The sequence below is a fragment of the Oculina patagonica genome, chromosome 5 (assembly GCF_052425735.1).
Source record: "Oculina patagonica isolate OP01 chromosome 5, crgOcupat, whole genome shotgun sequence".
Classification (NCBI taxonomy): domain Eukaryota; kingdom Metazoa; phylum Cnidaria; class Anthozoa; order Scleractinia; family Oculinidae; genus Oculina; species Oculina patagonica.
This window is the reverse complement of record NC_135762.1, coordinates 17,362,019-17,388,372: the sequence shown is the minus strand read 5'-3', so window position 1 is coordinate 17,388,372 and position 26,354 is coordinate 17,362,019. Positions and strand designations below refer to the sequence as shown.

The 26,354-nt window shown below is 36.9% G+C and overlaps 3 protein-coding genes and 1 long non-coding RNA gene across 6 annotated transcripts; all 4 read left to right on the top strand.

The window, feature by feature from the left end:
* The first annotated feature begins 464 nt into the window (after positions 1 to 464).
* Positions 465 to 3,942, top strand: LOC144653964 (protein mom-5-like). 2 transcript variants are annotated; one of them, XM_078514100.1, is made up of 3 exons: positions 465 to 826; positions 1,988 to 2,059; positions 3,871 to 3,942. In XM_078514100.1, exons 1-3 carry the CDS (start codon positions 469 to 471, stop codon positions 3,873 to 3,875), a joined length of 435 nt encoding a protein of 144 aa, XP_078370226.1. In that variant the 5' UTR covers positions 465 to 468; the 3' UTR covers positions 3,876 to 3,942. The 2 variants fall into 2 exon arrangements, with proteins under 2 accessions (XP_078370226.1, XP_078370227.1); XM_078514101.1 differs by having other exon boundaries at positions 1,988 to 2,026; positions 3,871 to 3,902.
* A 1,303-nt stretch (positions 3,943 to 5,245) lies between these two features.
* Positions 5,246 to 5,850, top strand: LOC144655036 (uncharacterized). The gene is made up of 2 exons (XM_078515256.1): positions 5,246 to 5,418; positions 5,512 to 5,850. The coding sequence occupies exons 1-2, from the start codon at positions 5,285 to 5,287 to the stop codon at positions 5,684 to 5,686; spliced, it is 309 nt and encodes a 102-aa protein (XP_078371382.1). The 5' UTR covers positions 5,246 to 5,284; the 3' UTR covers positions 5,687 to 5,850.
* A 10,021-nt stretch (positions 5,851 to 15,871) lies between these two features.
* On the top strand, positions 15,872 to 19,253 carry LOC144654911 (beta-1,3-galactosyltransferase 1-like). The gene is made up of 2 exons (XM_078515150.1): positions 15,872 to 16,362; positions 17,668 to 19,253. The coding sequence occupies exons 1-2, from the start codon at positions 15,872 to 15,874 to the stop codon at positions 18,410 to 18,412; spliced, it is 1,236 nt and encodes a 411-aa protein (XP_078371276.1). The 3' UTR covers positions 18,413 to 19,253.
* A 2,667-nt stretch (positions 19,254 to 21,920) lies between these two features.
* LOC144654659 (uncharacterized) lies at positions 21,921 to 24,717 on the top strand. Of its 2 annotated transcripts, XR_013570965.1 has the most exons (4): positions 21,968 to 22,149; positions 22,443 to 22,475; positions 23,784 to 23,903; positions 24,560 to 24,717. It is a non-coding gene; the product is annotated as an uncharacterized LOC144654659 (long non-coding RNA). The 2 variants fall into 2 exon arrangements; XR_013570966.1 differs by lacking the exon at positions 24,560 to 24,717 and having other exon boundaries at positions 21,921 to 22,149; positions 23,784 to 23,904.
* The last annotated feature ends 1,637 nt before the right edge of the window (positions 24,718 to 26,354 follow it).

The window sequence follows — 26,354 nt, the reverse complement described above, 5'->3', positions numbered from 1 at the left end:
TATTTTGCTTTGTCCGTAATTTCTGAACCCTTCTCATTTACTCTGTTCTACTGTTAATTCAAATTCCATTTTGAAACTCTCCACATATAACTTTAAAACAAATAAAGATCGCCTAAAGAACTAAATTGACCCCAGCAGATATGGGTAATATATGGAAAAGTAAAAACAAGCTCCTCACCCAACCCATGTCTGACCAATGCGAGATTAGTTTGTTGGACCGCTTGCTGGGCGAGGAGTGTAACCAGTCAGGTATTCTTTGATTGACATGACCCAATCCGATTACGGTAGTCAAAAGCTTGGTATAACACTACATTTCTCGACCTAAAGCGCGTCACTTTGCTTGAGATGCGAGCAGAAATGTGCACAGCTGTTTTGGGTGCGAACATTGTTCGTTTTCTTGTGCCTGGCCTAATTTTAGGGCTAAGTTTAGTATTGCCCTGCGTTAGCCGACTGAAACCGTGCGAATCAATGACCATACCTTTTTGCAAGGGTCTTCCGTACAATACCACGTTATTTCCAAACATGTTTAAACATACAACGCAAGAAGAGGCTGCGCGTGAGCTGAAGCAATTTTGGCCTTTAATGAAAATATGTTGCTCGGACGATTTAAAGTATTTCCTTTGTTCAGCGTACGCTCCGATCTGCACGGTTTTAGCGACTCCAGTTCCGCCTTGCCGCCATCTCTGTAACAGTGCTAAACACGGCTGTGAAGCGTTGACGAAACGGGTCGACTTCACGTGGCCAGAGAGTTTCAACTGCGATAGATTTCCAGAACTGGGTGAAGAAATTTGCGTTGGAGATAACAAATCTGACAGCGAAGCTCGAGGTAAGTCCGAACATGACCTTGTAAAAATAAACAAAGAAATAAGGATCGGCATAAAATTGTTGCAGGTGCAAACGCAGACAATTTTTTCTGGCGAAAACATGCTTTATCATGTCTTTGTATACCTTCTCTTATATCAAGGGATAAAGGAATTTTTCAGACGCGATCGTGTGCCATCAGAATGAAAATGAGATTATCTGCTTATTGTAAATGAGATTATCTGCTTATGTAAATTAGATTATTAAACTGTTGGGATCTTCTCGGAAAAGCTCAGCAAAGCTGGCTAAGATTTCCTGCTATTACAGTATTTAGATCTTTAGCAAAAGTATATACATTCACTATTACTGAAATGAATTGTACGTTAATCAGGTTAATCTTTGTCTGCGTTTTAATACGAACTCAGGCCAAAATTTTGAAGCCTCGGTACGCTAGGTCCGTACTGAAGAGGTCAGGATTTATTTTGCAAGCTCGAATTTGACGATGGAGGTCAACGTCTAGCACGAATTAGTTGTTGCTTTCCTGTCGGGAAACTAATGACAAAGTTCCCAGATATTTTCCACTCACGCTCTCACGTGATCTCGGCATGCTTTGCCCCTCCCCAACTCTGTGCCAATCCTCACTTAGAAAAATCTCATTGATTTCTTACCCTGCCTCATTATTATGAGCTACTCTTCAAGCTAAGGTGTTCTCTGCTTTCCCGCCGTCCCTCCCTGTTTTGGAAGCTTTGTCATCTGAAATCTTCTAAACATTTAGTTCTTAAATTACTTTTCGTGCTAACGTGTATTGCTTCGACTCAACTGACAGGTTTACCTTCTTAATGTTGTTCTTATTTATTTCTGTTGTTTGTAAACCATAGTTTTGTAGTCAATAAAGGGTTTTGGTGGCAGGGAAGTGCACCCTAGGCTGCACTTCGCCCGCCCCAAAGTAAGTGCTATAACCACCCTTGGAAATAGTACCATCTGTCCTATCTTCTTCCCAGAAGGGCACCGCTCTTCTGGTCCGGCCTATGTTACATCCTAACATAGGTTCGGAGGGGAAAGGGGTGGGATCTGGCCCTTTCCCGTCCTCCCCCCTCCCCAACATCACCGGTCGTGAGGGTCAAAACAAACACGGTCTAATGCTAAATAAGGTTAAACACTAATAATTGCTTTCAATTCATTTCAGATTGCTCAAAGAAAACTGAGGATTTTAATGAACCGCTCGGTGAGTTGCAAGAAAAGGTAGACTCCAAAACAGGTAATTTAATAAAATCTGCCGTGTTCCCTAAAGTTTGCTCGCAGTCTTCACCAATTCTTTTTCAAAACTATGCCGGACAGAGCGGTAGTAACAACAAACATACAACTATGTTCTGTTAGACCATAAGAATGAAGTACCGAACAAGCTAAAGTGCCCATGAAATGTTTTTATTTTGCAAACATGGAAGATTTCTATCTGGAATATCAAAATAAAAGGTTTTAAGGCGCTGGTTTACCTGAAGACCGTTTTTCTTTTCACCGCTTAACATGGCAGACAGAATTTTTTTTAATTTTCCTTTTTTCCCTTTTTTTTTTTTTTTTTTTTTTTTCTTTCCCCCCAAAAAAAAAAAAAAATAAACCAAAAAAAAAAATCCAACATCAAGGGCCACCCAAGACCGAGGAGACTGTTATCTTCAAACACATAAAGTTCGAGGACAAATAAATATAATAAAAATAATAAAAATCTGCAATACCACAGCGACAAACCAGTGAGTGGCTTTTTCTAAAAACGAAGAATGGGAATCGGGGAACGAGGAACAGGGAACGGGGAATCTCTAAAACGGGAAATCCCTCTAAACCTAAAGGCTTAAGTTGTTATTAAGGTTTTTTCCTAGTATCTACCAGTCGTTTTCCATCAAATTGATATCTGGTTTTCGTCAAGTACTCCAAAACAACCGAACAAAACTATTAAACCTGATGATATGTGCCTGTTTTACTCCTAAGCCCTAAGGTTCATATTTTCAGGATGCTGGTTTCCAAGTGTCTATCGAAACTCCGCGAGGTTTCCGTTTGATTTTCCAACATAACAGAACAAAACCTTTTAAACTATTAAAAATACATTTGTTTTGTAACCCTGAAACAGAAAAAGAACACTAGTTTTTTGGTGTCCATCTTCAGAGTCTGTTGAGCAATCCAAAACAAGTTGAACAGAACAAAAGACGAAAACTGATCCCGATATGTGCCATTAATTCTTAGCCCTAAAGAAAAGGCCATTTCCGAGTTACCCTATGTCTCTGTTTCAAAACGAGTCTAAGTGTGAAACCATTCATATGATAATAAGTTTCACCTACAGGTCCATTTTCATGCAAATTAAACTCACTTTCATTTGAATGGTTTCGCACGTAGACTCGTTTTAAAAGAAGCAAAGGGTAACTCGGAAATGGCCTATTTAGAAAATTCCCTCTTTTAGAGATTCCCCGTTTTAGAGATTCCCTCTTTTAGATATACCATCTTTTAGAGATTGCCCGTTTTAGAGATTCCCCCTTTTAGAGATTCCCCATTCCCCGTTCCACGTTCCCCGATTCTCCATTCCTCGTTTTAGAGATAGCCGGGATGAAATGTTTTGGCTTTGCTAATGGTTGAAATGGAGCGATACTGGAGTAGGGTCGTCAAGTTGATGGTGGTTAAGAATAGATCTGCGGTGTTGTCCGAAGCGTTCGTTGAGTCGGCGTTTGGTCTCTCCAATGTATTGACAGTGGCATTTTTTTTGCAATCGATTAGATAGATAAGGTTTTTAAAGCGGCAAGACATGTTGTCAGTGATTTTGCGTGTTTCCTTTGTGTCGAAGAGAGTTTAGTTAGTTTGACCTTCTTGAAGAAATGAACAAGTGAGACATCGTGGGTGATTGCATTAATGAACTCCACCGGGCTGTTGATTGAAGAGCTTCTTATGTTTAAGCTTGGAATGTACAAGGGGATAGACTCGCTGTAGGCGATAACCCGCCCTTCGACTTTGTGCCACGTGACGCAAAATGGCCAATCAAATCGCACAAAAATTAATCGTGCATATAATACTTTTATTTTTTGTTTCCAGTTTAAAGAAGCTGCCAAGAAATTCAAGATAATGCACCTTGCGCTGTGAGTAAGGGACGGACCATTAGAAAAGTGATAGGGGGGGGGTGGGGAAGTTTTGGCTTGCACGAATTTTTTTTTTTCTTTCCATTTCTTGTGCAGGAATATTTTTTTCGGGTGAAACCCTCCGCTCGAATTTTTTTTTAGACAACCGGTTTTTTTTTTCAGACAAATGCCATGGTTTTTTTTGCTACTTTATACCATGTTTTTTGACAAATGTTCCTTTGTTGGTTATTTTTTAAATATTTTAAAAATGCTGTTGTTCATTGATTTCTTCCTTTAGGGACTGTCAATAAGTACCAAGGGTACCTCTAGCTCAAAATACCCACCCCTGGTCGAGGGTTGGAAATTACATGATCCACCCCTTTCTACAAAAAATAGTTAATAAGGAAAATATCTTTTTGATTGTCTGTAATGGATTAGAGGTTTTTGAATTGATGTCAGCTTTTAAAGTGCGATCCCAATCATACGCCACCATAATTGTCCCAAATTGACACTGTAATTCTATGTAGTTTCTTACACATCTTCTTTCGCTTCTTAACACACCAAAGCAGGATGAATTTCTCGATCACTTCGTATAATAGATTTGTGTTTTTCATATATTTCTGTGTAAAGTCCGTGGAAAAACTAAGGGCGCGTTCGTTTGGGATCAATCCAGAATAAGAATAATTGGAATAATGCGACTTAGCGTTCGTTTGGCTGCTCCTCCTATTCCGGAATACGTGGATTTCCATTCCGGCTATTCTGCTCCCAGGAGCAAAAAAGCCAGAATATATTTCGGAATACATTCTTATTCCGGAATATTCCCAAACGAATGCGCCCTTAGACATAAACATATGCAAAAACTGAAACAATACGTAATAGAAATTCATAAATAATTACTGCAGAAATCCTATTTGACAGGAATTGACAACAGAAAGTAAGACCACTGTATATCGTATCATTCATGTTTGCAATCTGTTTGAGAAATGAGTTAACTGGTAAGCAATCTACGCAGGCTAGAGAGAGACAAGCTAAAGGAATGTTATGATCACAATCCATCTAGGGGGTGTGGAGGCATGCTCCCCCAGAAAATTTTAAAAATTTCTAGGCTCGGAAATGCTATTTTCAGCGTTCTCCACCATATATTTCGTCGAATAATAGATCTCATCAAGTGTTAAATGATGACAGGTATTAATAGGACCTTTCCTTCGGCACGAATTTTTTTCTTTGCCTTCCCCTTTGCACGATTTTTTTTTTTTTGCCATTTTGGCTTGCATGAATTTTTTTGTTTTTTCCCCACCCCCCCCCCCCCATCACTTTTCTAATGGTCCGTCCTTAAAGTGTACAAGATCCATCCCTTGCCAAACGCCAAACCCATAAGAGTGAACTGTGAGATGGCAATAAGTGGAGGCGGCTTCAATTTCCTTCCTCGCAGCCTGACAAGGAGACCAGATGCTCAGCAGATTGCCAACGCCCTCTTCAAGGACAAGAGAAACGTCCTCCTCAAGTTGCAGAAAAAAGCCGATCGCCGCCCCCCCCCCCCCTTGATTTTTTCCAAAAAAAAAAACCAAAAAAAAAAAAAAAAAAAAAAAAACCAAACCCCAAAAAAAATGAAAAACAGCGGCGCCGCGGTGAACTGGCGCTCCAAGGGCATTCCCATCACACATCCTGATCGCATGATGCCAAACGAGTTCTTCTTCTTGACCGAGCTGCATTATGGAGGCTGTGGCTGTTACAGCTCCAGTGACCGCTGGAGGAAGTATGGCTATCACGCAACTGCCATTGGAGTTCGCTAGAGGCTTGTTAACCTGCCCGACGGCATGACAGTCAGTAAATGGGTTCGCCTAGGTGTGGATGACAGTTTTAGTTTTAAAACAAGTTGTCATATAACGATAATTTGCATTGTTTCAAATATTGCAACCGTCCATTTCCATTTTTACTTAGCTTTTTCAGCCCCTAAAGAAGGTTAGTTTTGTCTAACCGAAATATTGGGCAATAAAATTTATTTAGCCTTTTTAGCTGTTCGATCAGCCTTGCATTTGCTTTATCGTTTTACTCTATATTGCTGATCCTGTTCTACGCCAAGATCCGGCTTCACTTAGCTGCTGTTTGTACAAGTGGTCCTTTTCATTATTTTGGTACCATATAACGAGTATACCTGCTATAACTACTTTTCCTGCTTGAGACGGTAAAGTATTGTAAAACTGAAGTGCGATTTAACAACAAGCCATATTTGCAGCAGGCAAGTAGCAACATACTGCAATGGAAACTTATTGAAAAGGACGCTTTTAAAAAACTTTCAAACAGACCTTTTGTTAACAGCAGCTTTACACATGTAAACGTTCTTAATCAACATTTTGCACTTTAAGTGTAAACTATTTTAAAAATAGTTTTAGCCAAGCTCTAAAGTGTAAAACTTATCGGGGTCGCGTGTTTTTTCTTTAAGTTGAGAGCTGACCAGGTAAGGGTTTTCCATTCGATCGCGGACTCAAGTCCTATTTTTCCCGTCAAAAGTCAGTAAATTCGGATTTACATTAAAGATCTCTTAGAGGACTACACGCTATTTTGCATGAAACACGAGTAGAAATGTAATAAACGGCATGCAGTGCATGCAGAGGCGTTGACGTTTCCCAAGGGGTCTAAAAAATGTTCATGAAATTTTTCAAAAAATTTAAACTTTGTTAAGTAATGTTGTTTTCCATAATCTGTTAAGTGTTGGTAGCTTTTTATTGTAAACACCCACCATCAAACAGCAAGTGTCCCGGGAAGTGTTGATGCGTTCGTATTCCTTATGAGTGACGTTTTCAACACTCACAGCGAAAAGTATTCCATGAGAGTTTACAACAAATGTAGGTTGAAGGAGTGAATTCAGGGCCATTACTATTCTCTTATTTTACTTTAACAAGCAAAATAGTGGAATTTTAAAAAAAAATCAAAAGGGCAAAGAAAATATCCGGAGAGTTCCGCTTTTAGGCTTGGCTAAATCTTTTTAATACTTACTTGCTATTATATGTTTGCTGCATGTAGGCCTTTCTCGATTACCGTAATGATTCGATTTAGCGCCCTGGGCGCTTATTTACTTTTTGCACCTCAAGGGAGGGCGCTTAATCGAGACAGGGCGCTAATTCGGGACAGGGCGCTTATTTAATTTTTCGAGAAATAACCAAATGTTCAAAACAAAACTTTAATAAATATTAAGATAACTAACAATAACAGAAACTGTAACAGCAGTAAATTGTTGCAAGTTCAGCTACTTTTAAAAGAATTGTTCGTTTTAGCAGTAATTATATACATGTACGGTATGATAAATGTTCATGCGTTTATCTACTTAAGTAGATGACTTCACTAGGGAGTTATCCACAATAGGGGGGCGTTTATTAGAATAGGGGCACTTATAAGAATGAGGGCGCTTGTTAGAATGGGGGCGCTTATTGGAATAGGGGCGCTTATTGACAAAAACATATTCGAAGGGGGGCGCTTATTCGGAAGGGGGGCGCTTATTGAAAGAAGGGCGCTTAATCGAATCATTACGGTATGCTAGTAAAACAGGCATTTAATGCTATTAGAAATTCTCGTATAAAGCCAAAAAAATGCTAAGAAAATGCCTGATTTCTTTAAAAAATGCCACTTGAATTCCAAAGAATGCTTTGTTTTATTTCGAAGAAAATGTACAAACTCTTACATTATACGCTCATATCAACAACAGGTGATACTTAAACATTTTTTTACATTTTTTTTTATTTTTTTTTATTTTTTTTTTTACAAAACTGACTGGTGAGCAGCACAAGCAACGAAGAAATCTTGTTGACTGAAGTTTTATTCTCCTCGTCGCTTGTATTTACCGGAGGTGGACTGTAGTGATTGATCTCTTGCTATAGATGATGGAACTGGTCTATCTTGCAAGTTCGTGGCCGACGCCATCTTGGCTGAGCAAGAGAAAGAGTTACACGCTGACCACCCATACCTTTTTTCCGTTGGTGTACACACACAAGTAACACAACACAAGTACACAAGGAACACAACGCACAAACAGTCGAAACAGACAGAAAACAATAAAAATTAAGTTATCAAAATTGTGAAACTTTGGGATTTTTTATCCTTCTGAGTTCTGAGTGCTGAAATCTGGATCACAGTCATGAAAAATGACAGAAAATGCTAGCAATTCTTTTAAAAAGAAAAAACGAAAAAAAAATGCTCGTTTTCTCAAAAAATGCTGAAAAAAATGCTAGCATAATCGAGAAAGGCCTAGCTGCATGCGTTGTCAGTAACGAAGAGCTTTTCCGTTTAGAAAGGACGGCAATCTAGTCGTACACAGAGTCCTCGTTTCCCTCGACCAGCGGTCGGGAAACGAACGATCCTGAAAATTTCTGATTAGAAGTCCGAACATATCGGACTTCCGGTTGATTTGCGCATGCCTGGCTGCCATGAAAATGGCTCAACCCATTCTCGTCCCCAGAGGCCGCGATCCTTCTGGTCAGCACCAGGAATTAGAGTATAGTATCAAGCAGTAGAGCAAGTGGAGTATACAGTTAATTAGACATAATAGTTCCCCATACATAACTTACCTACCGAATTATACATCTGACCAGAAGGATCGCGGCCTCTGGGGACGAGAATGGGCTCAACCGAACTCCTTGGTGTTTTACTTCCGGCCATTTTTTATGTTTTTTAAACCAATCAAAACCGATCCTGGAATAAAACTCTCGAGATCTGCTCGTTTTGTCAAGCTAGCGCGGTCAGGAACGACGACTGAAGGTACCAGAATGAATGGACGGACGTATGGCAAGTTTACTTAATGTTGTTATAGTAACATCTGACCTCAGCTCATGCTGTTGAACGGCTTGGGTTGCGACTGAAGAACAATGAGCTTCTAGCAGTGCACTTTATCGTATTCAACTCAGCTAATTAAAATGTTGACAGACACGTCATAGCGTAGTGATCGAAGGTAAAGACTTCATTGCTGAATGGCACTTGGTTGGATAAATCACTTATTAAATAACTGTTCTATAGTCTTGAGCCAAAAAGTGAAATTTCCTGCTGGTATTATGCTTTTATCTTCTTCTATCATGAAGTACGCACAGCGGTCAAAGCATTCGGGACCTTCGACGGAACTCAACATTTTTTTATTGTTATTTAAACTTTCTGTGTTGTACATAAACCCCCAACCAGTTGTTGACTTTTATCTGTTTAGTTTAGAACGCCATTCTTGTAAAATTTCTGTGCACAATATCCGCCCATGAACAGTTTTTAATATTATATACTCATAACGTGTCAACTCTCATTCTAACATCGTTATACGTTAATGTATTGTTCATATTTTAAAATTGACGGCGCACAAATTAAAGCATAAAAATGACGCTCAAGCGGGGGTTTAAAATAGCTCTGCCGCGACACAAACAAATATCGGTGATCGTTAGAAGTAGCTTATGTTTATATTTTAAAACCTTTCCTACAGATGACACGTATTGTGCGGATGTACAGTATAAAATGTGTTTTTTTGGCATTACATATCCTCGACCCATTGATTCTTTTTCTAATAAAAATGTCGTGATTTCTCGTTAATTTTCTCTTCACACGCATTAGAATTTGTTTTCTGAAAATCAGGGATTTTTATTTTAGCTAATTTGCGAAGTTTATATGCTTAATGATTGCTATCACTGTTTAATTATCTGAATGGTAGAAACTGCGAAGTGTACATGCATTTATGTTATCAGTTTTTTCAAATCAGATATTAAAACTAGAGAAGCGTTGCTTTAATTTATTCCTTGATTTAGTGTTTAGTGCATGTAAGAAAACGCATAAATTAGTCTCGTATCTAATAAGGCTCCAAACGAAAAAGTACGTACATTTATTTCTTAACAGTCTTCTTGTTAATTTTCCTATTATTTTCCTCTGCTATATATTTGAAGTTATGCGGTTTTTATTCCGCAAAAGTGCTAACAGATCTAAAAATCGGCTCCCGAACTTTCAAATCCAATATGATTTTGAAACTAATAACACTGAAATTTAACTCACCAAATGGCCCACAGAAAATCATAAATGTGCTTTACATTGAACGCATGAAAGTCGTGACAAGGATTTTTCATCAATTATTCTGCTTCCAAAATCAGTTTTCAGTTGTGAACCAATTTGCTAAGCTTTAACATGCAGCTTTGATCAGACCTGATCTTATGTTATTAAAAATTAAAGCCTATATCATAACAGCAATTTAAAACGTATAACGTATTTCGCTAAATTTAAGTTGTCAAATCGGCCACCCAAATATAGTCCTACATTATAGTGGCTAGTCAACTCGTAAATCACAGTAAATCAAAACCCGTGTACTCCTGGGTACTGAATAAGGCCGTGTAGAATGTCTTAATTACACCGCTTTTTGTTTTGCCATAAATATAAAAGTAAAGAACATTTTTTCAATAGAAAGGATTGTGAAAAATCAGGCAAAGCCGAAACCCCATATAAGTGTAATTTCCAGTTTCATTTCCGAGTGATGTATGCTTATTTGACATGATCTGTAATCAGCAACGCTGATTGGAGGAACCACTTATTTGAAAGAAGCAAGCCGGCTGTTTCCGTAAACCAAATAGATAAAATAATCTCTTGGATAAGGAGAGGAAAATATTAGATGGAAAAGCGAATTCATATTTGAAATTGGCTATCTAAGTGGCTCCTTGTTCTCGTATAAAAGCTAAGGTGTTTTGACCATAAATTGCTGAAATAATCATGCATAATTCCTTAACAAAGGATCAGGAAAAGGAAGTACATGAACAAAGAAAGAACCGATTTTTGCTGCATGAGAGGCCGCTAAGCTGAAAGTTCCTAACACTAACTCTGACTAGTCAGAGCATTAACTACAAGCAGAAGAAAAAGAGATATTTTTGTTACTGTGATTTAGTATCTCAAAAATGTAATTAAAACAGCGACATTTTCGGTAACAATACCTGCTTCCTCCCACCCACGCTGTAGTATTTCTTTTGCAACAAAAAAACGATTTCTCTGCCTCCAAAAAAAAAAAACAGATATAAAACGTCGTGGTTTAAAGAAGCAGTCTTTCACTGGACACAAACAAACGTGAAAAAGATATAGGGTAATAATTTAAGTGAAAAATCGAATAACAATTACCCTTCTTTCAGTATTTGAAATTTTGTACGTTGAGCTACTGGTCCGCAAACGGAACAATAAAAATCCTCAGTTAACGGTTCTAGCGATGTTTTCGCACAGGTTTTCCTTACTTTTCATTCCCATTGACTCGGATTTTCTACTTGAAAATACTGCAAATAAAGACTACGTCAATAAAATAATCGATGAGGGGTTCGAGCCATTTGTAAAACCACTGACACCGTCTATAGCGCTAATATTGCCTTGGTTCCTTTGGGCTGATAATATTTTAATTAATTTTTTGTTTTGTTTTACCATTTGGTGATATTTTCTCTTTTCTTTTTCAGACAATACTGATCCCCCAAAAATGTCATAAAAAAGAGGAAAATATGGTTCAATAATAATAAACACCACCTTACAAAAAGGTTTTGTTGCCTCCTAGTGGCACGGAAAGACCGCCGAAAATTCTATTTTTCCGCGAGGGAACATCTTTTGAAAGTTCTCAATTTAGTCATTTACAGTCAAAGCTAAAGATAATATGCGGCGTTGTACTTTTGTACTCAAACAGGTGAAATCCCACGTCACTTTGACGACTAATAAACAAAAGACGATCCTGGAGCACATTATCAACCATAAACCGCTATCTTTTGAATAGCTCCGCCAAAAAACCATCACCTTTCCGGCACAAACAACCGATAAAACTTAACTAATTTAGTGGTTAGTTTTGATCAAATCAGATCACTTTTCTTAGTCAACTGATGCATTTCGTGCGAAACAAATCGAGAATACACTGACTTATTACTAAAATGTTGACACAACTTCAAGCAGGTAAACAAATGCTTGATTCGCCAAGACAAGAAAACAATACCAGTTGATGTACTAAACAAACGGTTGCCGCCGCAAAAACGATGGAAAGGGCCCTCCAACTCAATCACACTAATAAAGTTGCCCGGACATTGTATGAAATCCATACCGACCTTCATTTTAAAGTTAATGGATGCCGCTTTCAACTTCCATTAACGGTTGAGGCCCACACCACGAGGCCGGATGCTTAATAACAGTTATAAGAAACCTGAATGAGATCATCCTCACATCGACAACTCTCTGTTCGGCTAATATCACTTGAAGTCTCGGCTCGATTTCCACAGAAGACACAAGGTAAGATGTGATTATAATTTAAAAAATTACTGGCAATTATATGCTTAAGATAGAACTTTTCTTCCCGCAGTCATTCCAGATGTCATCTTTCTTGATAAAGTTAATTTTCTTTTGGAAACAAGAAAGAAAATTTGGCGAATGTCTCTAAAAATTAGTTTTGTTAAATCCTAGAAGTTCCAATAGTATGGAGATTTGAAATTTTGTTGTTCCAAATTTTTATATGGAAATTTCCTCAATATACAATATTCTTCATAGTTAGCTAATATAGTTAGATAACAAAGGAAAACACATGAAACACATGAAAAGAAGCTATTAGAGCATTGCCATTTTTTTTTTTTTTTACTAAAAAACCTCGTACCTTTGAAACACTGAGTTTAGCTCTTGAAGATTATTTTATACCACTTAAAGCCCGTGATACTGCCATCCAGGAATCAAGCATTCATTATGTGTACGAGTCAGTCAAGTTAAAGTAAAGTATTACGAATTATTCCTCGCAATCGCGGTAACATATTTAGTGCTAACAGATATATTTATATTTCAGTTTGATATCGCGCAGTAAATAAACACAAAATGTATGTAACGTTATCAGTTTACCTAAATCTTGTTATTTTTCAGATGAATGTGGTTTCTGCTTATTTAGGAGTACTTCTTTTAGTATATTGCTCTTTTGGGTTGGTGGATGGCTCGTGTAGTGACTGCGCGACTGCCTATCATCAATGTTTCGGGATGTGCACAGACCCCAACCAGTGCACGGCGTGTTTGAAAGAGAAGGAAAAATGCGACAACCAGCACAATTGCGCTTCGGGAAAGAGGAATTGGAAACCTGAATCGAATCAAAAGCCCGTGTTTATTCAAGACCAAAATGACGATCTTCCGCTGGGTAACAATCAGGATCAAACTTTGAAATATCTGTTGCGTGATATTCTAGGCAAACGTGAAAAGAACAGTCAGCATTGACGCCCAGAAAACTCAGAGTTCTTATATTTTCGTTAACTGTACATGACAGAGTGATGTAACTAGTCAATAATCTTGGTACTAAGATAATCTCTAATTTAGGCAAGAAATTTAAATTTATGTCTTTCCATAAAATAAATGTTGCACTTTCTCTATGAGTCTGGCAAATTTGGTCTGCATGTTCCTTTTTCTTAGGTCCAACCACTTGCTTCAGTTGCCAATGAAAGCAAGTGGATGGTCTGACTCTTTATACCACTGATAAGGTGGCATCTGGTCTTTAAGAATGCAATAGTTAAAGAATTATTTTCTTATAAAAACAAAATAAATTTCATTTGTTCCATAAAACGATTATTAGATTGATTTGTTGCTGATTTATTGATATTAACACAAGGCTTGAAGATCTTATACTACATATATAAACATCTTGTTAAATTACTTGGAGTATATCCGCCCGACGAGCTTTTGATAGTACGGATATATAACTACTTCGTAGTTAAGCTAACCATTCCTTTTAAATCTTCCACCCGAGATATACACTTTGTGAGGTTTCATTTGAATGTGTTTTTTGTGTTTGTTTTTGATTTTTTTTCCTTTTTGCTTTTTGTTGGCTTTTCTTTGTTTATTTTCTCTTGCGAGAGCTCTCACGGAAGTCAGACTTGTTACATGTACAAACGTGCCATATGTTATATGAAATGCTGAATAAAATACTATAATTTGCACTGTACTGTATTACATTACGTGGCTTCATATTTATGGTATCCTTACCTCCCTACAGCGCCACCTCTCTTCAACAGTCACTTTATAGTGACATGAAAACGTTAAAACTTGTGACATTTGGATAAAAATCTAAATGTTTCGGCAGTGTTGCCTTCACCAGTAGTAAACGATCATATTTTTACTACTGATGGAGGCAGCACTGCCGAAACGCCAAGATTTTTATCCAAAATTCACAGGTTTTATTTTAACAGTTTTTACGTCACTATTATTAACGCTACGCAGGACATTTAATTATTAAACAGTCATTTTATCCCGTCCCCAGACGGACGGCTGCAGAGAGGTTCAACAGTGTTTCCATCTTTAAAAAATTAACAACTACTTTCAGTTTGACACAAGACATGTTTCGAACTGAAAGTGGTTGTTCATTTTTTTTAAAAAAAATAGTAGTTTGTCTGCTTGTATCTAGACTGTTTACATCTTAAGTTTACAGTATGTGATATTACAAGATTTATATTGGTAAGAACGCTTCTTCCTTAAATAGGCCATTGATCACAAGTATAATCATTACATAGGACATAGCAGGATATATAAAATATTTGCTTTGGGCGGAGTAGAATGTTTGCCTTTCCTTCCCTCGTCGTCAGTGGTACTTTAATTGGTATTACCAGAGGGTAATAGGATACGATGAGGATAAGTGCGAACCCCCTCTTATTACGTTGGTTGTCATGCGATCAGCATTGTAGCACACACGTGATACTCATCTCAAGTCAGCTTGCTGTCAACTCGTGCTTTCCTTGGGGGGGGGGTGTTTTTTAAAATTTTTTTTTTAATAATATTTATAAAAAAAAAAAAAAAAAAAAAAATTTAATTTTTTTTAAAAATAAAAAAAAAAAAAAAAAAAAAAAAAAAACGAAAAAATTTTTATTTAAAAATAAAAAATTTTTTACGTTAAAAAAAATTAAATAAAAAAATTTAAAATTTTTACCCCTAACGTAAATTTTTGCCTTTTACGCTAACATAACCCCATTGAGACCCTCTTCCTTTTCCCTCCTTATCAAGTCCTCATTCATTGGAATCTTTATTGAGTAAGTCTTACCCGCCACTTTTGGCGATTGTGATTCCCTCACCTTAACTGGGCCACAAAATCTGACAATCATTATGAGTTAAAATTTGATGGTTATTAGTAAATACTGCCATGAATCTATGCTCATAGCAATGTTAGTCAAATATTGGCTACCTCGTTTATTGCGCAATCAACATACGCTCAGGCAGCACTTGGATAGCTCTTTACTGAGTGAGAGAGAAAAGAGGCAAAAATAACAAGAAGAGTTAGACCACGAGCAGTCGGTTTTTGTTCCTGAAATCCTACGCGTAACAGGAAAAGTAGAAAATATGCTCGCTGCACACTTTTCGCTTAATCGCATTCATGTTTTCCCTTCACCGGCACGCTTGGAAAAGAAAGAAACTGCTCGTAGTCCGCACAAGAAAGTTGAATATTTATAGGTGATGTTACACTGAACGACTTCTAACGCAACATTGCACGCGCAATCAGCTTACGTCAGCAAATTGCGTTAAAAGTCGTCGGCGAAGATCATATTAGACGAACCAACTCCAAAAATCGTGCCGTGTAACATCACATTTAAGCTACTTTTAAAGTCAATTTTATTAAATAAACAGCATGATACCCAAGCCTTGACTTGTTGAAAATCCTTGTATCATAACTCTATGGAAACCGAAAAGTATTTGGGGCGTTTCGTTAAAAATTCATTGATAGAAAACTCTTTGTCCGTCGTGTTTCCATAGCGTTATGGAAACGCTCATTATGGTTTGAGCACCTGGGGACAGCTGTGTCCATAGCAAGCAGGGCTGAAAACGTTATCTGTTTTGTTAACTTTCTTGTGATATGCAATTCAGAATTTCAACTCAGTTTCCATATTAGACTTTAACCTGGGAGAGAATTGCTTAGTAAACGAGATGTTTTTTATCTTGTTCAGCTGCTTTTGGTTCGTTTTATATACATGTAAACCAGTTATTCGTAGGCTACTCCTCAGTTCGCTATGAGTCTCGTATCTATGTGGAGATCAAACCTTCTTTTGTGTTCGATCTTCTTGGTAGGAATATGGAACATTTTCATGCTTTTAAATTATCAATATGGAAAACGATCTGTAAATACATGCAATACCGATGACATTAATGAACTGGATGCAAGTTTCTCAACTGATGCACGGAAGCCGCAGAGTTATCTTAAAGGACTGAAAATGGAAATAGACGAAACATTTAGAAGATATAAGGCAAAAGAACACACTTTTGGAAAAGCTTTTCGTGAAGCCGCACGTCACGGAGAAAGTGGCAAGGATAGGGGAGAAGATTTTAAGATTGAATCACTTTTGCCTCGTTCTTTGCCTCATTGTAAACCGGCACCATTTCTGTTAATTCTTATTCATTCCACTCCGGCAAACTTCATGGAACGAGAAGCCATCCGATTATCATGGGGAAGCCAACAAAACAGCATAAACAGGGCGAATAAGGGGACACAGCTGATACCAAGGTCAGTAAATAAGCTACATTAAATGTCTTTTGATGCGAAATTGAACCAAAACTCGTTTTGGCAAAGAGTAAACTATTTTTGTAAATTTCAAGAACATCTCTGGCAGGTTGAGTGAAATGTGTTTATTGTGCGATTTAATCAATTGATACTTTCAGATCATGCATGTCTTGAGCCTTTTTAAAGGCTCAGCAACTTGGTTGGTATACGTTTGGAACAGTAACGGAGAAATCAGCGGCATTAAACAAAACCAAAATAAAATGCACTCACCTCCATTACCTTTACCTACTCTTGACTCGCTCCACCAAGCGCCACAAGGAGGAAAAGTAGATTTGATACACAAATAATTGTGGTCTAAAAATAGTTCAAATATTATATTTGTCACGTGTGTTTATATTTATATCTGAAGAACTGGAAGAACAACTGCCCGTTTGCTAACAAGACTACATTTCTTTAAATTTGCTTAGTGCCCAAAGGAAATTATTTGAATTTGGATACCTTAACACAATGTATACAAGTCTTCTTTACATGCTTTTTGTACAGAAGTGCCAAAAAGCACTCACTGGTCTATCCGACTTTTCTTTTGTTCAGGAAATAAAAACAGGTATTTTGTGACAAATAAGGTCGAGTTAGTCATTGCCCTGTTAATAATTAACTAGAAATACGTCAAAAATAAACCTCATTCTGCAGAGTAACTATCGAGGATGCAGAATATCTTAGTACGTTGAATACTTCTTGAGTTACGAGCCCTTAAACTCTACTATTCCACCAGGTGAAAAATCTTTGATAAAAACTTGGTAAGAAATTAATGAACAGTGTGTGAGTCGTAAGATTCAAGTAAATCAACAAAAATCTCCCACGGAAATACTAATCAGTATTGAGGCCAATTTTTTCGCGCTTTTACATTCTCTTTCTGTGGGTTGCGCTTTTCTTTATTTGCTCTTTACGTAGGTGGACAAATTGTAACCTTTCCCCACGTAAAGATAAAAAGTGGTAAACAAGAAGGAGAAAAACTTTCCAAACAACAAAAATTTAACATTATAGATAAACATTCTTTGTTGTTGTACAGAACTTGTTTGCGGATTATTTGCCTTTGTTTGGAAGCAACAAAATTTCATTAATCTTTCTTGTTTTCACCCTCTTACAGAAATAATCTCAGTAAAAAATCGAGAAAAAGATCGTCCTCGTGTTAACTTTTAAGTTAACACGAGGACGATCTTTTAAGATTAGAACTGAAGACGCATTAAAATGCGTCTTCAGTTCTAATCTTACTGCTTACTGTTAACCGTATTTTTGCATTTGTTTTAGCTTCGGATTGTGGAAAACAGTGTTCCTTCTGGGTCAGACACAGAATCCAAAATTAGATGATCTACTTCAAAAAGAGGCCAATGTCTATAATGATATCGTTTTTGGAAAATTTATTGACTCGTATCGAAATCTAACAAGAAAGATGGTGCTAGGAATTGAATGGGCAGCCAAGAACTGCCAGGCGAAGTACGTCATGAAAGCAGACGAGGATTCATTCATCAACATACTTGAACTGGTTCAGTGGCTAAAAGAATATCAACGAATGCAAGCACACAAACCACTTTACATGGGAGCAGCCTTGATTGATAAGGGGCCGTATCGCGAAAAAGATAGCCAGTTTTATGTGTCAGAAGAAGAATATCCCAAACCAACATATCCGCCCTATGTTTCAGGAACAGGCTATGTGTTTAGTGGCAAGCTACTAGTAAAGCTATCCAATTCTTTAAAAGCTGTAAGATTATTTCCTAACGAGGATGCTTGCTTTGGCGTTTTAATGCAGTATATCAAAGTAAAACCACTAAATAACGAAAGATTTATTCCATTCACAATGCAAATAGCTACTTATGATCAAAGAGATGGTTACAGTTTATGTAATTTTAATGGCCCTTTAGTTATCCATCGAATCTCTGGGAAACTTCAAATACAAACTCACTTTAATGTCCTGATATTAAAACATGCCCCAACCATCTGTGAGCATATCAAAAGTGGAATAGGACACACTGATTATTTTATTGATTTTTATTAATAGGTTTCTTGTTTGTCTGTTTCATTTGTTGCTGTTGTTTTCATTTTTACCGAGAATGATAAAAATCCTTCATCTCTTTGCAGTTATTTTGTCATGTCAGATTCATTTTATTAATTTGAACTAGCCAATGTGGAATTCAATGGACTTATATAAAATAAATGAAGTTACTTTGAGGATGGGCTTTCAACAAATAGACTGAAGTCGAAACAAATATTATAACATTACAATTTTGCTGTGTCGAAAAACTAGACCGAAGTCTTAACTAAATGAAATGAACTTTAACAACGCTGGAAATTGATAAAATGTTATAGTTAAGGGCAGAGCACCGATCCGCTGGTAATTACAACCTATTCAGTTGCCTTTTTAATGTGATCTCACATTTGGTGGCTAGGTAAATTCTCGCTTAAAAACGCGGAAATACCTTAAACTGTAATTTTGTAAGCGTTGTTTAATCGTCGGCTTCAAGCTTACACCTTATTACAGTCGAAAACGTTAGGTTGTTAATAAAATTTTTATAGATTTCTTTTAGTCTTGTACTATTCAAAGTAAGTTAACTCTTTGAAATAAATCCGTAGGCACATGTGCAAATCGTGTACCTTTTATTCATTCAATTCCGGTGTGATCTCGCGCATCCAATCGCACACACTGTACATTTCACAAATAATTTGTGTCGCATGGTAATTTCATAGGTTTTCCCAGTGACAAACGTATGCTTTAAATTTTTGTTCCTCAACTGGAAATCATACATTCAGAAAACTTAGCTAAAAAGCTAGTTTACAGATTCGCCACTAAAATAAGAATGAAATAGAAAAATAAAAACTTTTTTAAAGTGTATAAATAAGCTAAGCTATTATTAACATGAATACGATTTAAAATAGTATGGTTACAATATTTGTGTAATTAAGAATAAAATTCAAAAATTGTAAAATTATTAAAAAGTAAAATTAATAAAATTGTCACATGCACATCTCGCTCACATGATCACAGTCCCTTAAGATTGTTTGTAAATTGTTCTTCAAATCCGTATACGTTTTTATCTTCCTTGATTCATCTGGTAAAGAATTCCACATCATTGAATTCCTTTGGTGTGTTACATTGCAGTGACGTTATCATGTTCATGTTAGTTTTTTTCTCAATTTCATCTTAATAACAAATGTATACAAAAAACCAGGAAAGATTTATCGCTGCTCGACGTTTCGGGGTCATCGTGACCCCATTATCAAGAGACTTGTTATATAACATGCAAATCAGGACAAGCTACAAAATAGGCATAACTTACAATAAACGGCCCAAACAAGGTGCTTTGTCTCCACTACATGAAGATATTCTGCGAATAGTAGGTTTATTAATACCTAACAACCCCTCTTTGTAGTTTACCAGCATGATTAGATGTAGATCAAGCTATCTTACTTCTGTGTAGCTAGTATTTTTAGCACTCCTGCACAGTCGAGTACTAGATAGCAATAACCTTTCTGTGATGTTCCCACAATTCAATCAACAAATTGTCCAAAACAACAAACTTATCGACAAGTCTGTGTCAAGCAAATTTAACCGTGCTATGAAATGTAATGCTGAAGAAAAAACTTTTCACTCGTCGAAAACGAATGGGCAAAGAAGAGGGAATAATACATGTTGAGGAACAGAATATTTTTTAGGTTTTGGGGCAAGGAAGATAAAGGAAAATACAAGAGGGATCGACAAAGCATACATGTAAAGCAACATTAGACAACATGGAAACCTTTCCTATCCTACGATTTTATCTTTTTCAATCAAACTAAAGCGAAGACAAAAGTTTAACTCGAAATCAGAGCCAAAAGCTCAACCCACTTTAAGAATTTATAAATATTTCTTTCAACGTTTTATTCAGTTTTCTTCTCATTACTCATACAAGACTTCAAGCGGAGATGACATATGCATGTGTTTCACATCTTGAAAAAGTCGTCATTTTTTTTACCGCAAATTCAATTTTATATCGTCGTCAGTTGAATAATGAAGATGTGCGGAATAAAATAAAGGCAACAAAAGGTCAATTAAGAGGGTTCAAAACGGTCCCACGAAAAAAGCTAAAATTAAACTTGTCACTTCTGCTTCCAAACCGGGGCGAGCATGGTTATAGTTTCACATAGAGGTTGGAATTTTTGCCGTAAAGATTATGGCAGACGTGAAATCGTTTTGTTTTTTCTGAGGCTTGATCCGACGAAAGCTTCAAAGCACTCTCGGCAATATCCCTTAGAATGTCTCTGAAAAGGATTGTTGGTTAAAAAGAACATAATTGGTTGAATTTTTGTTTGATTAAGTCTGAAGAGGCATGTCACTCGGTTTTCAAAAAGTGACGAAGTATTTCACTTTGATCAGTTGTTATTTGTCGTTCTCTTAACACAAGGGACGCGGAGATAATAATACAAGTTACTTCTGTGCATGACTTCAGAAACAAAAACGACATCTGTAGCTATTGAATTCGAATTTTATCAGTACAACAACAAAAAATGACAATAAAAATAAGACTATTTACAGTAAGGCTGGTGTTTAAAAAAGCTTTTAAATCTGGTGGGCTTTATTTTGAGTAATGAAAGGGCGGCATTACTGTTTAGTTGAAAGGCTTGCGGCGGTTTCTTTCCTGGTCCAGGTGTGGCAGGTTTTGTGTATCAAGATAAATTCTGTCATCCGTGGAGAACTCTTTATCTCCGGCCAACCTTAATATTGTGGCTAATCCTCATCGTCTTCTCCCAGTTAATTGAATAGTCAATAAAACAGCCTTCAATAAACTAGCCATCAATCTGTAATGGAAAACGCATATCATTTTAATGAAAATTATGATGTAAGATGGTCCGCATTTTCCTTTTTATAAAAGTGATAATTGTTCGCATGTCGCGTGCATTCGTATTACCATTTGCGCTTTCCATTTGTCAGAACTGGCCGGCCAGACCGGTGAAATCGTGAAAAGAATTTCGTTGTTAGTCAGATTTTTCCTGTCAAATCAGTCAATGCATAAATGTTATACATTGTTGTGGTGGATTTGTGAGAAAATCTCGTGGAAAAGGACCATTTTCTGGCCCGGTAGGCCAGTTCTGACACATGGAAAGCGCCCTTGCGAAAATGCCATGCAAAAGAACAGGTTTTCTCATTTTTCTCTATACGCATGCATGTGCTATACATGAATGCCCCTTAAGTTTCATTTAATGCTGTGTAACACTGCCTCGCTTTTCAAAAGCTTGAAACAATTAAAACATATTACAATTTTAAGAGAATAAGCCATCTTACTTTGGCTTGGTAAAGAAAGAGTTTTACCGTCCCGCATGAATTTGGATCACTGCCCACGACCCAAATCAGTGCTGGATAATTATAACTACGCTTCCTTATTAGTTTTATTATTTAAAAAAATTCGGGCTTTTGGGCGGAATAGCTTAAGAAATTAATTAAAAGATAAAAAAAAGAGTTGGCAGAAAATGCTCCAATGTTGACCGATCGAGTTGATTAAGTTGGCGGAAACTGCTTCAATTTTGACCGCACGCAGCTGTCACCGACAAACGATTTAAAATATATAAGAATACGACCGGTCCACGTCACTATTTCATATGAGCTGAGCAGCAAAAACACGAAGGATCGACCTACGAAAACCGGCAAGATGTTTAAATTGCAGAATCTGATCTTTTTTATCCTAATGCTGAGTATTTTGTCAATTTACCTAGTAAAAGCAGTCAACGAAATCGAAGGGTACCAGGAACTTTCTTTTGACGGTAAAATAACTTTTATTACTATATTATAAATTTAATTTTGACTTAAACTTTGTTTCAGGCATTTAGGATTAATGAAGTTTAACTCTTTTATACTGCTGTGTGATTATTCAGTTAACCACGTTTTTTTTTTAGTTTGGTTTTTTGTGTAGTCTTGCTTCGCGTCTTAACAACAAATAGTTTTTAGCGTTTGACCACAATGTAAGAGAACAAACCTCTTTTAAGTTAAACGTAATTCTTAGCGTAAATAGATTTATTTAACAAAAAAATTAGTAGTTTTTCTTTTTTATTAACAGATGTCAATCTGGGAGAAGTAAAAGCTGACCCGGGTACGGAACACAAAAGTTGACAAGTAACAAATTAAAAAAAATATATAACTTAACAAATAGTTTCCATTTCTCCGTGTTTCTGTTCAGTTATAGATCACAGAGGATGTCAAAATGTGGTAGGAACAAAAAAGTGCCCCACGAGCCGCTACGGGACTGGGTAGCTGAAGTTTATTCCACATTTTGACGCCCTCTGTATCTGCAACTGACCACAACTGAACAGACGCACGGCAGAAAGAAATCTATTTGGTACATACACTAAGAAACCTGGCAGGATGATTAGTTTTTTTCCTTTAAAGGTAAATGGAGAAATTCAAATAGGGCAAAATGAAAGTGATATGAAGAAATAAGAAAAACTCCTTTCAGAATTACAATACCAAATACCTTTTATTCCATTATTACTCGGTATATCATAGGTGGCGTAGCAAGCGTAGCCCCCAAACGCGATCGCAGTGTAAAATTGTTTTGTTAAGATATTCCGTCTCGTGATCGTTTCAACATCGTTAAAAGATTTGTAGGACTTTAAATCAACAAAACCCTCTCTCCAGAACGTTAACGCCACTAGTAGAGGTCTACAAACTGTTTAGATTGTTTTTTGACGTTATCTTTGACATTGGCGACTTCAGAGCCTCATTTTATACCCTCTGACGACAAAATAGTAACACAAGAAGCAAGGGCCAAGAAGCACCAAGAAGAAGGATCTGAACTGTCCTTTAAAAAATCAGTCAAGACCAAAACTTGTCAAATTAAAGCGATTTCTTTTACTGAGAACAATCGCGAAGAAACGGATGACATTTTGTCTGCTGACGAGTGTAAATGCTGAACGATCGTAAGCTCAAACATCGAAACTTTCTTGAATTAAAAAGTTCGAAAAATTATCGGATACGCTCGTATGGTTTTCGAACAACAATCAGAATCTTCGGAAATCTTCGGCGTAAAAACTGCTCAGAAAACAAAATGTTGCTAGAACGGAAAAAAGTTGCTCCAAATATGAAAACCTGCCGAGTATTTTTGGGACAGTCTAAGACACAACCCCCAACCCCCAACTTTTATTTGTCACGCAAAAGCTATATAACACGCCAACTTCTCAGCAAATATACTTGTCAAAAAAAATTGGCCAATTTTCCTCGTCTTCACGAGCAAATAAAATTTTTCACATAAAAACTGCTCGTATAGACGACGCTTTACTGTATTCTTAACAGGGAATGATCCACTTAGTGGATCTGTTAAATGAACCATTATTATTAAAACCATTTACTTTCTTTTTTTTTTGCTCTTGTTAAAGAAATGTATTTTTTTCTCATTTTATAGTATGCCGAGATCTACTGCCAGTTTACTGCAAGGCAATGTGGCAAAAGTGCTTCAACGTCAGATTCGCTCGTAAACTACAAAGAGACTGCAGGAGAACTTGTCTGCTCTGCTGATTCGTGGGTAGGTTGATATTTATTTATTACGTCTGAGTCTGGGTTTCTTTGTATTATCCACAAAAAATAACACCACTAGATACAAAGCAATTGCAGAAACTATCTATCAACGAGGTGCAACCGAGTTAAATCTTGTTCATAAAAAACGAAGGCGTGTAGTCTTTACAGTTAGAAATATAAGGTTTTTAATAATTACTTTTTAGCCTTTCCAGGGGCAACGCGCGCGCGAACTTGCGTCATCAGCGAAAAGACAACGATGAGAGAGCCAATCAGATTAGAGGACTTTCCAATATAACACGCTGCGTGTCTAAACACGAAAAATTTGTCAATGAGTTTTCTATTTGAAAATATTATTAATATTTTTGTAAGCAACCTATACGGTTTTCATAAAACAATCTTCAATAATGCGAGCTGTTCTAATCAAGGATTCTGTCTAAACCAAAATGTGATTGGCATGTGCTCTGATCTGTGTCCTCTTTCTTCATAACAAAATCATCAAGTAATTGTAAAATATTGTTTCTTTTTGTGACTACAAATACACTCGTTTCTACGAACAAGTTAACGCATCTGTTTGTTTTGTATTTTGTTTATTGGTAATCGTTATGAAATTTGTTCAGTCTTAATGATTTTATTTACTGTCTTTGTTTTTATTTATTTTATTAGGCAAAAAACGTTTCTTTTTGGTGTGGATGACCGTACAGACGCTAGCCTATTATATCATGACCAGACTGAAGACAGAGCTAATAAAATCTAATGTATTTTTATTGATGATGTGTGTGCATTTAAACCTTCAAGTAATAAATAAAGTATATCACACTGCCTGTTTGCTATCATTCTCCATTTTTAAAATCGTCCCTGATCGTGAATAGTCATAACGTTATAATGAAAACAGCAACAAAAAGACTATGCCTGACTGCGATCAGCTTCACAATTGTGATACAATGTCTTAAATTGGTATCAACCGGGACAACGCCTCGTGAGAAAGTCAGGCTTTTGTTGTGGTCTTCTACATCAAGCAAAAGATCCGCATGCTCACTTGCACTGGATGCGAATATCTTAAAAAACCGCAAAAAAAAAAAAAAAAAAATTAAAAAAAAAAAAAAAAAAAAAAAAAAAAAAGAAAACCTCAAAAGACGCAAAAAAAGAGTGAGGAACCGAATTCATTTGCTTAAAATGTATACCGCAGTGCAAATATATGAATTTCATATATTCATTTCAATCTAGTTCTGCTGTATTTAGCAATCTAATCGAAGCCTAATAAGTTGTCACTGACTAAATGATTTACTCAAAGTCTTCCTCCATATTTTCGTGCAGGCTGTTGTTGTTGTGTTGTCGGTTTTCGTCTGTTTGTTTGCCTCCTTGTTATTTTAAAATGGATCCAGTACGGGCAGTATTTTTGTGCAGTGTCATGGTAGCATTTGAACCGATACACGAGCTGAACACAACTGAAATGTTACCACCTGTTGCACAAGATCTCTAACGTTTATGTTTTATTTAAAGCACGTAGAGACGAACTTCCTTTAAGTTAAGCCGAATAGGTTAAGGTTAAGTAGGAAATTTCCAAAACCTCAAAGCCAACAGTGAAAGCAACTACCAAAAAATCCAATAATCCAATGACGAAGCAAGTAAAAAGTTGCATACAAGCCTGATGGTCCATCAGCCCGGAGCTTATCCCTGTTTCCGTATCATGAAGCGTCTAGGAGTATTTCTAGTCCCTTCTCTTGGGATGCTAGTCCATCGCAGGGGTACCCCCCAGCAATAAATTCGTTGATACCCATTTATTCACCTGGGCGAAGAGAGGCACTTTGAGAGTGACGTGCATGTCTTGCCCAAGAACGTTCACAGCATGAAAATTGGGATTCGCGTGAAATTAAATGTGGTTAAATCTAGTGTAAAGTTGGTTATAACTTTACACCATCTGGGGGGGGCCCCCCCCCCGGTAAAAATTAAAAAAAATAAAGAGCATTTAACTCCTTTACACTTGAGTGTAAAGCTAAAAAAAGTATTTAAAAAATGTAAAGTTAGCGTAAAGCTGATTACATTCGAAATTTACGCCAGCTTTACTTGAGCTTACACCACAGTATTAAAGTAACGTTTTCATGCTGTGAACACAACCCAGTGCCCTGGCCATAACATGCCATCACGCCAGGGCTCGAACCCGGACTGCTCGATCTAAAGTCTAGCGCACTCTCCATGAGGCCACCACGCCTCCCAGACGAAACAAGTATTTGTATGAAAATTGCAAACAGGTTGCGTTGCGTCTAATGAATATCAAAGCTTTTGACCGACCGCGTTTCTTAGACTTGCCATAAGGGAAGAGGGATGTTCCCTTGCCGTAAGGGAACATCTTTGTCGCCACGTTATCGAGGAACAGGTGTCCGTTTAAGGTTTACAATTTTAATTTATAATAATTAACGAATTAGTAATCTTCTCGTTCAAGAATTCTATAGGTCCAACT

What these genes read in the sequence shown, in the direction of transcription:
- LOC144654911 (XM_078515150.1), top strand. Translation starts at nt 15,872, where the DNA reads ATGAGTCTCGTATCTATGTGGAGATCAAACCTTCTTTTGTGTTCGATC. An exon ending in GGGACACAGCTGATACCAAG is followed by an intron (nt 16,363 to 17,667) that starts GTCAGTAAATAA and finishes CATTTGTTTTAG; the next exon opens with CTTCGGATTGTGGAAAACAG.
- LOC144653964 (XM_078514100.1), top strand. Translation starts at nt 469, where the DNA reads ATGACCATACCTTTTTGCAAGGGTCTTCCGTACAATACCACGTTATTT. An exon ending in ATCTGACAGCGAAGCTCGAG is followed by an intron (nt 827 to 1,987) that starts GTAAGTCCGAAC and finishes AATTCATTTCAG; the next exon opens with ATTGCTCAAAGAAAACTGAG.
- LOC144655036 (XM_078515256.1), top strand. Translation starts at nt 5,285, where the DNA reads ATGGCAATAAGTGGAGGCGGCTTCAATTTCCTTCCTCGCAGCCTGACA. An exon ending in TTGCAGAAAAAAGCCGATCG is followed by an intron (nt 5,419 to 5,511) that starts CCGCCCCCCCCC and finishes AATGAAAAACAG; the next exon opens with CGGCGCCGCGGTGAACTGGC.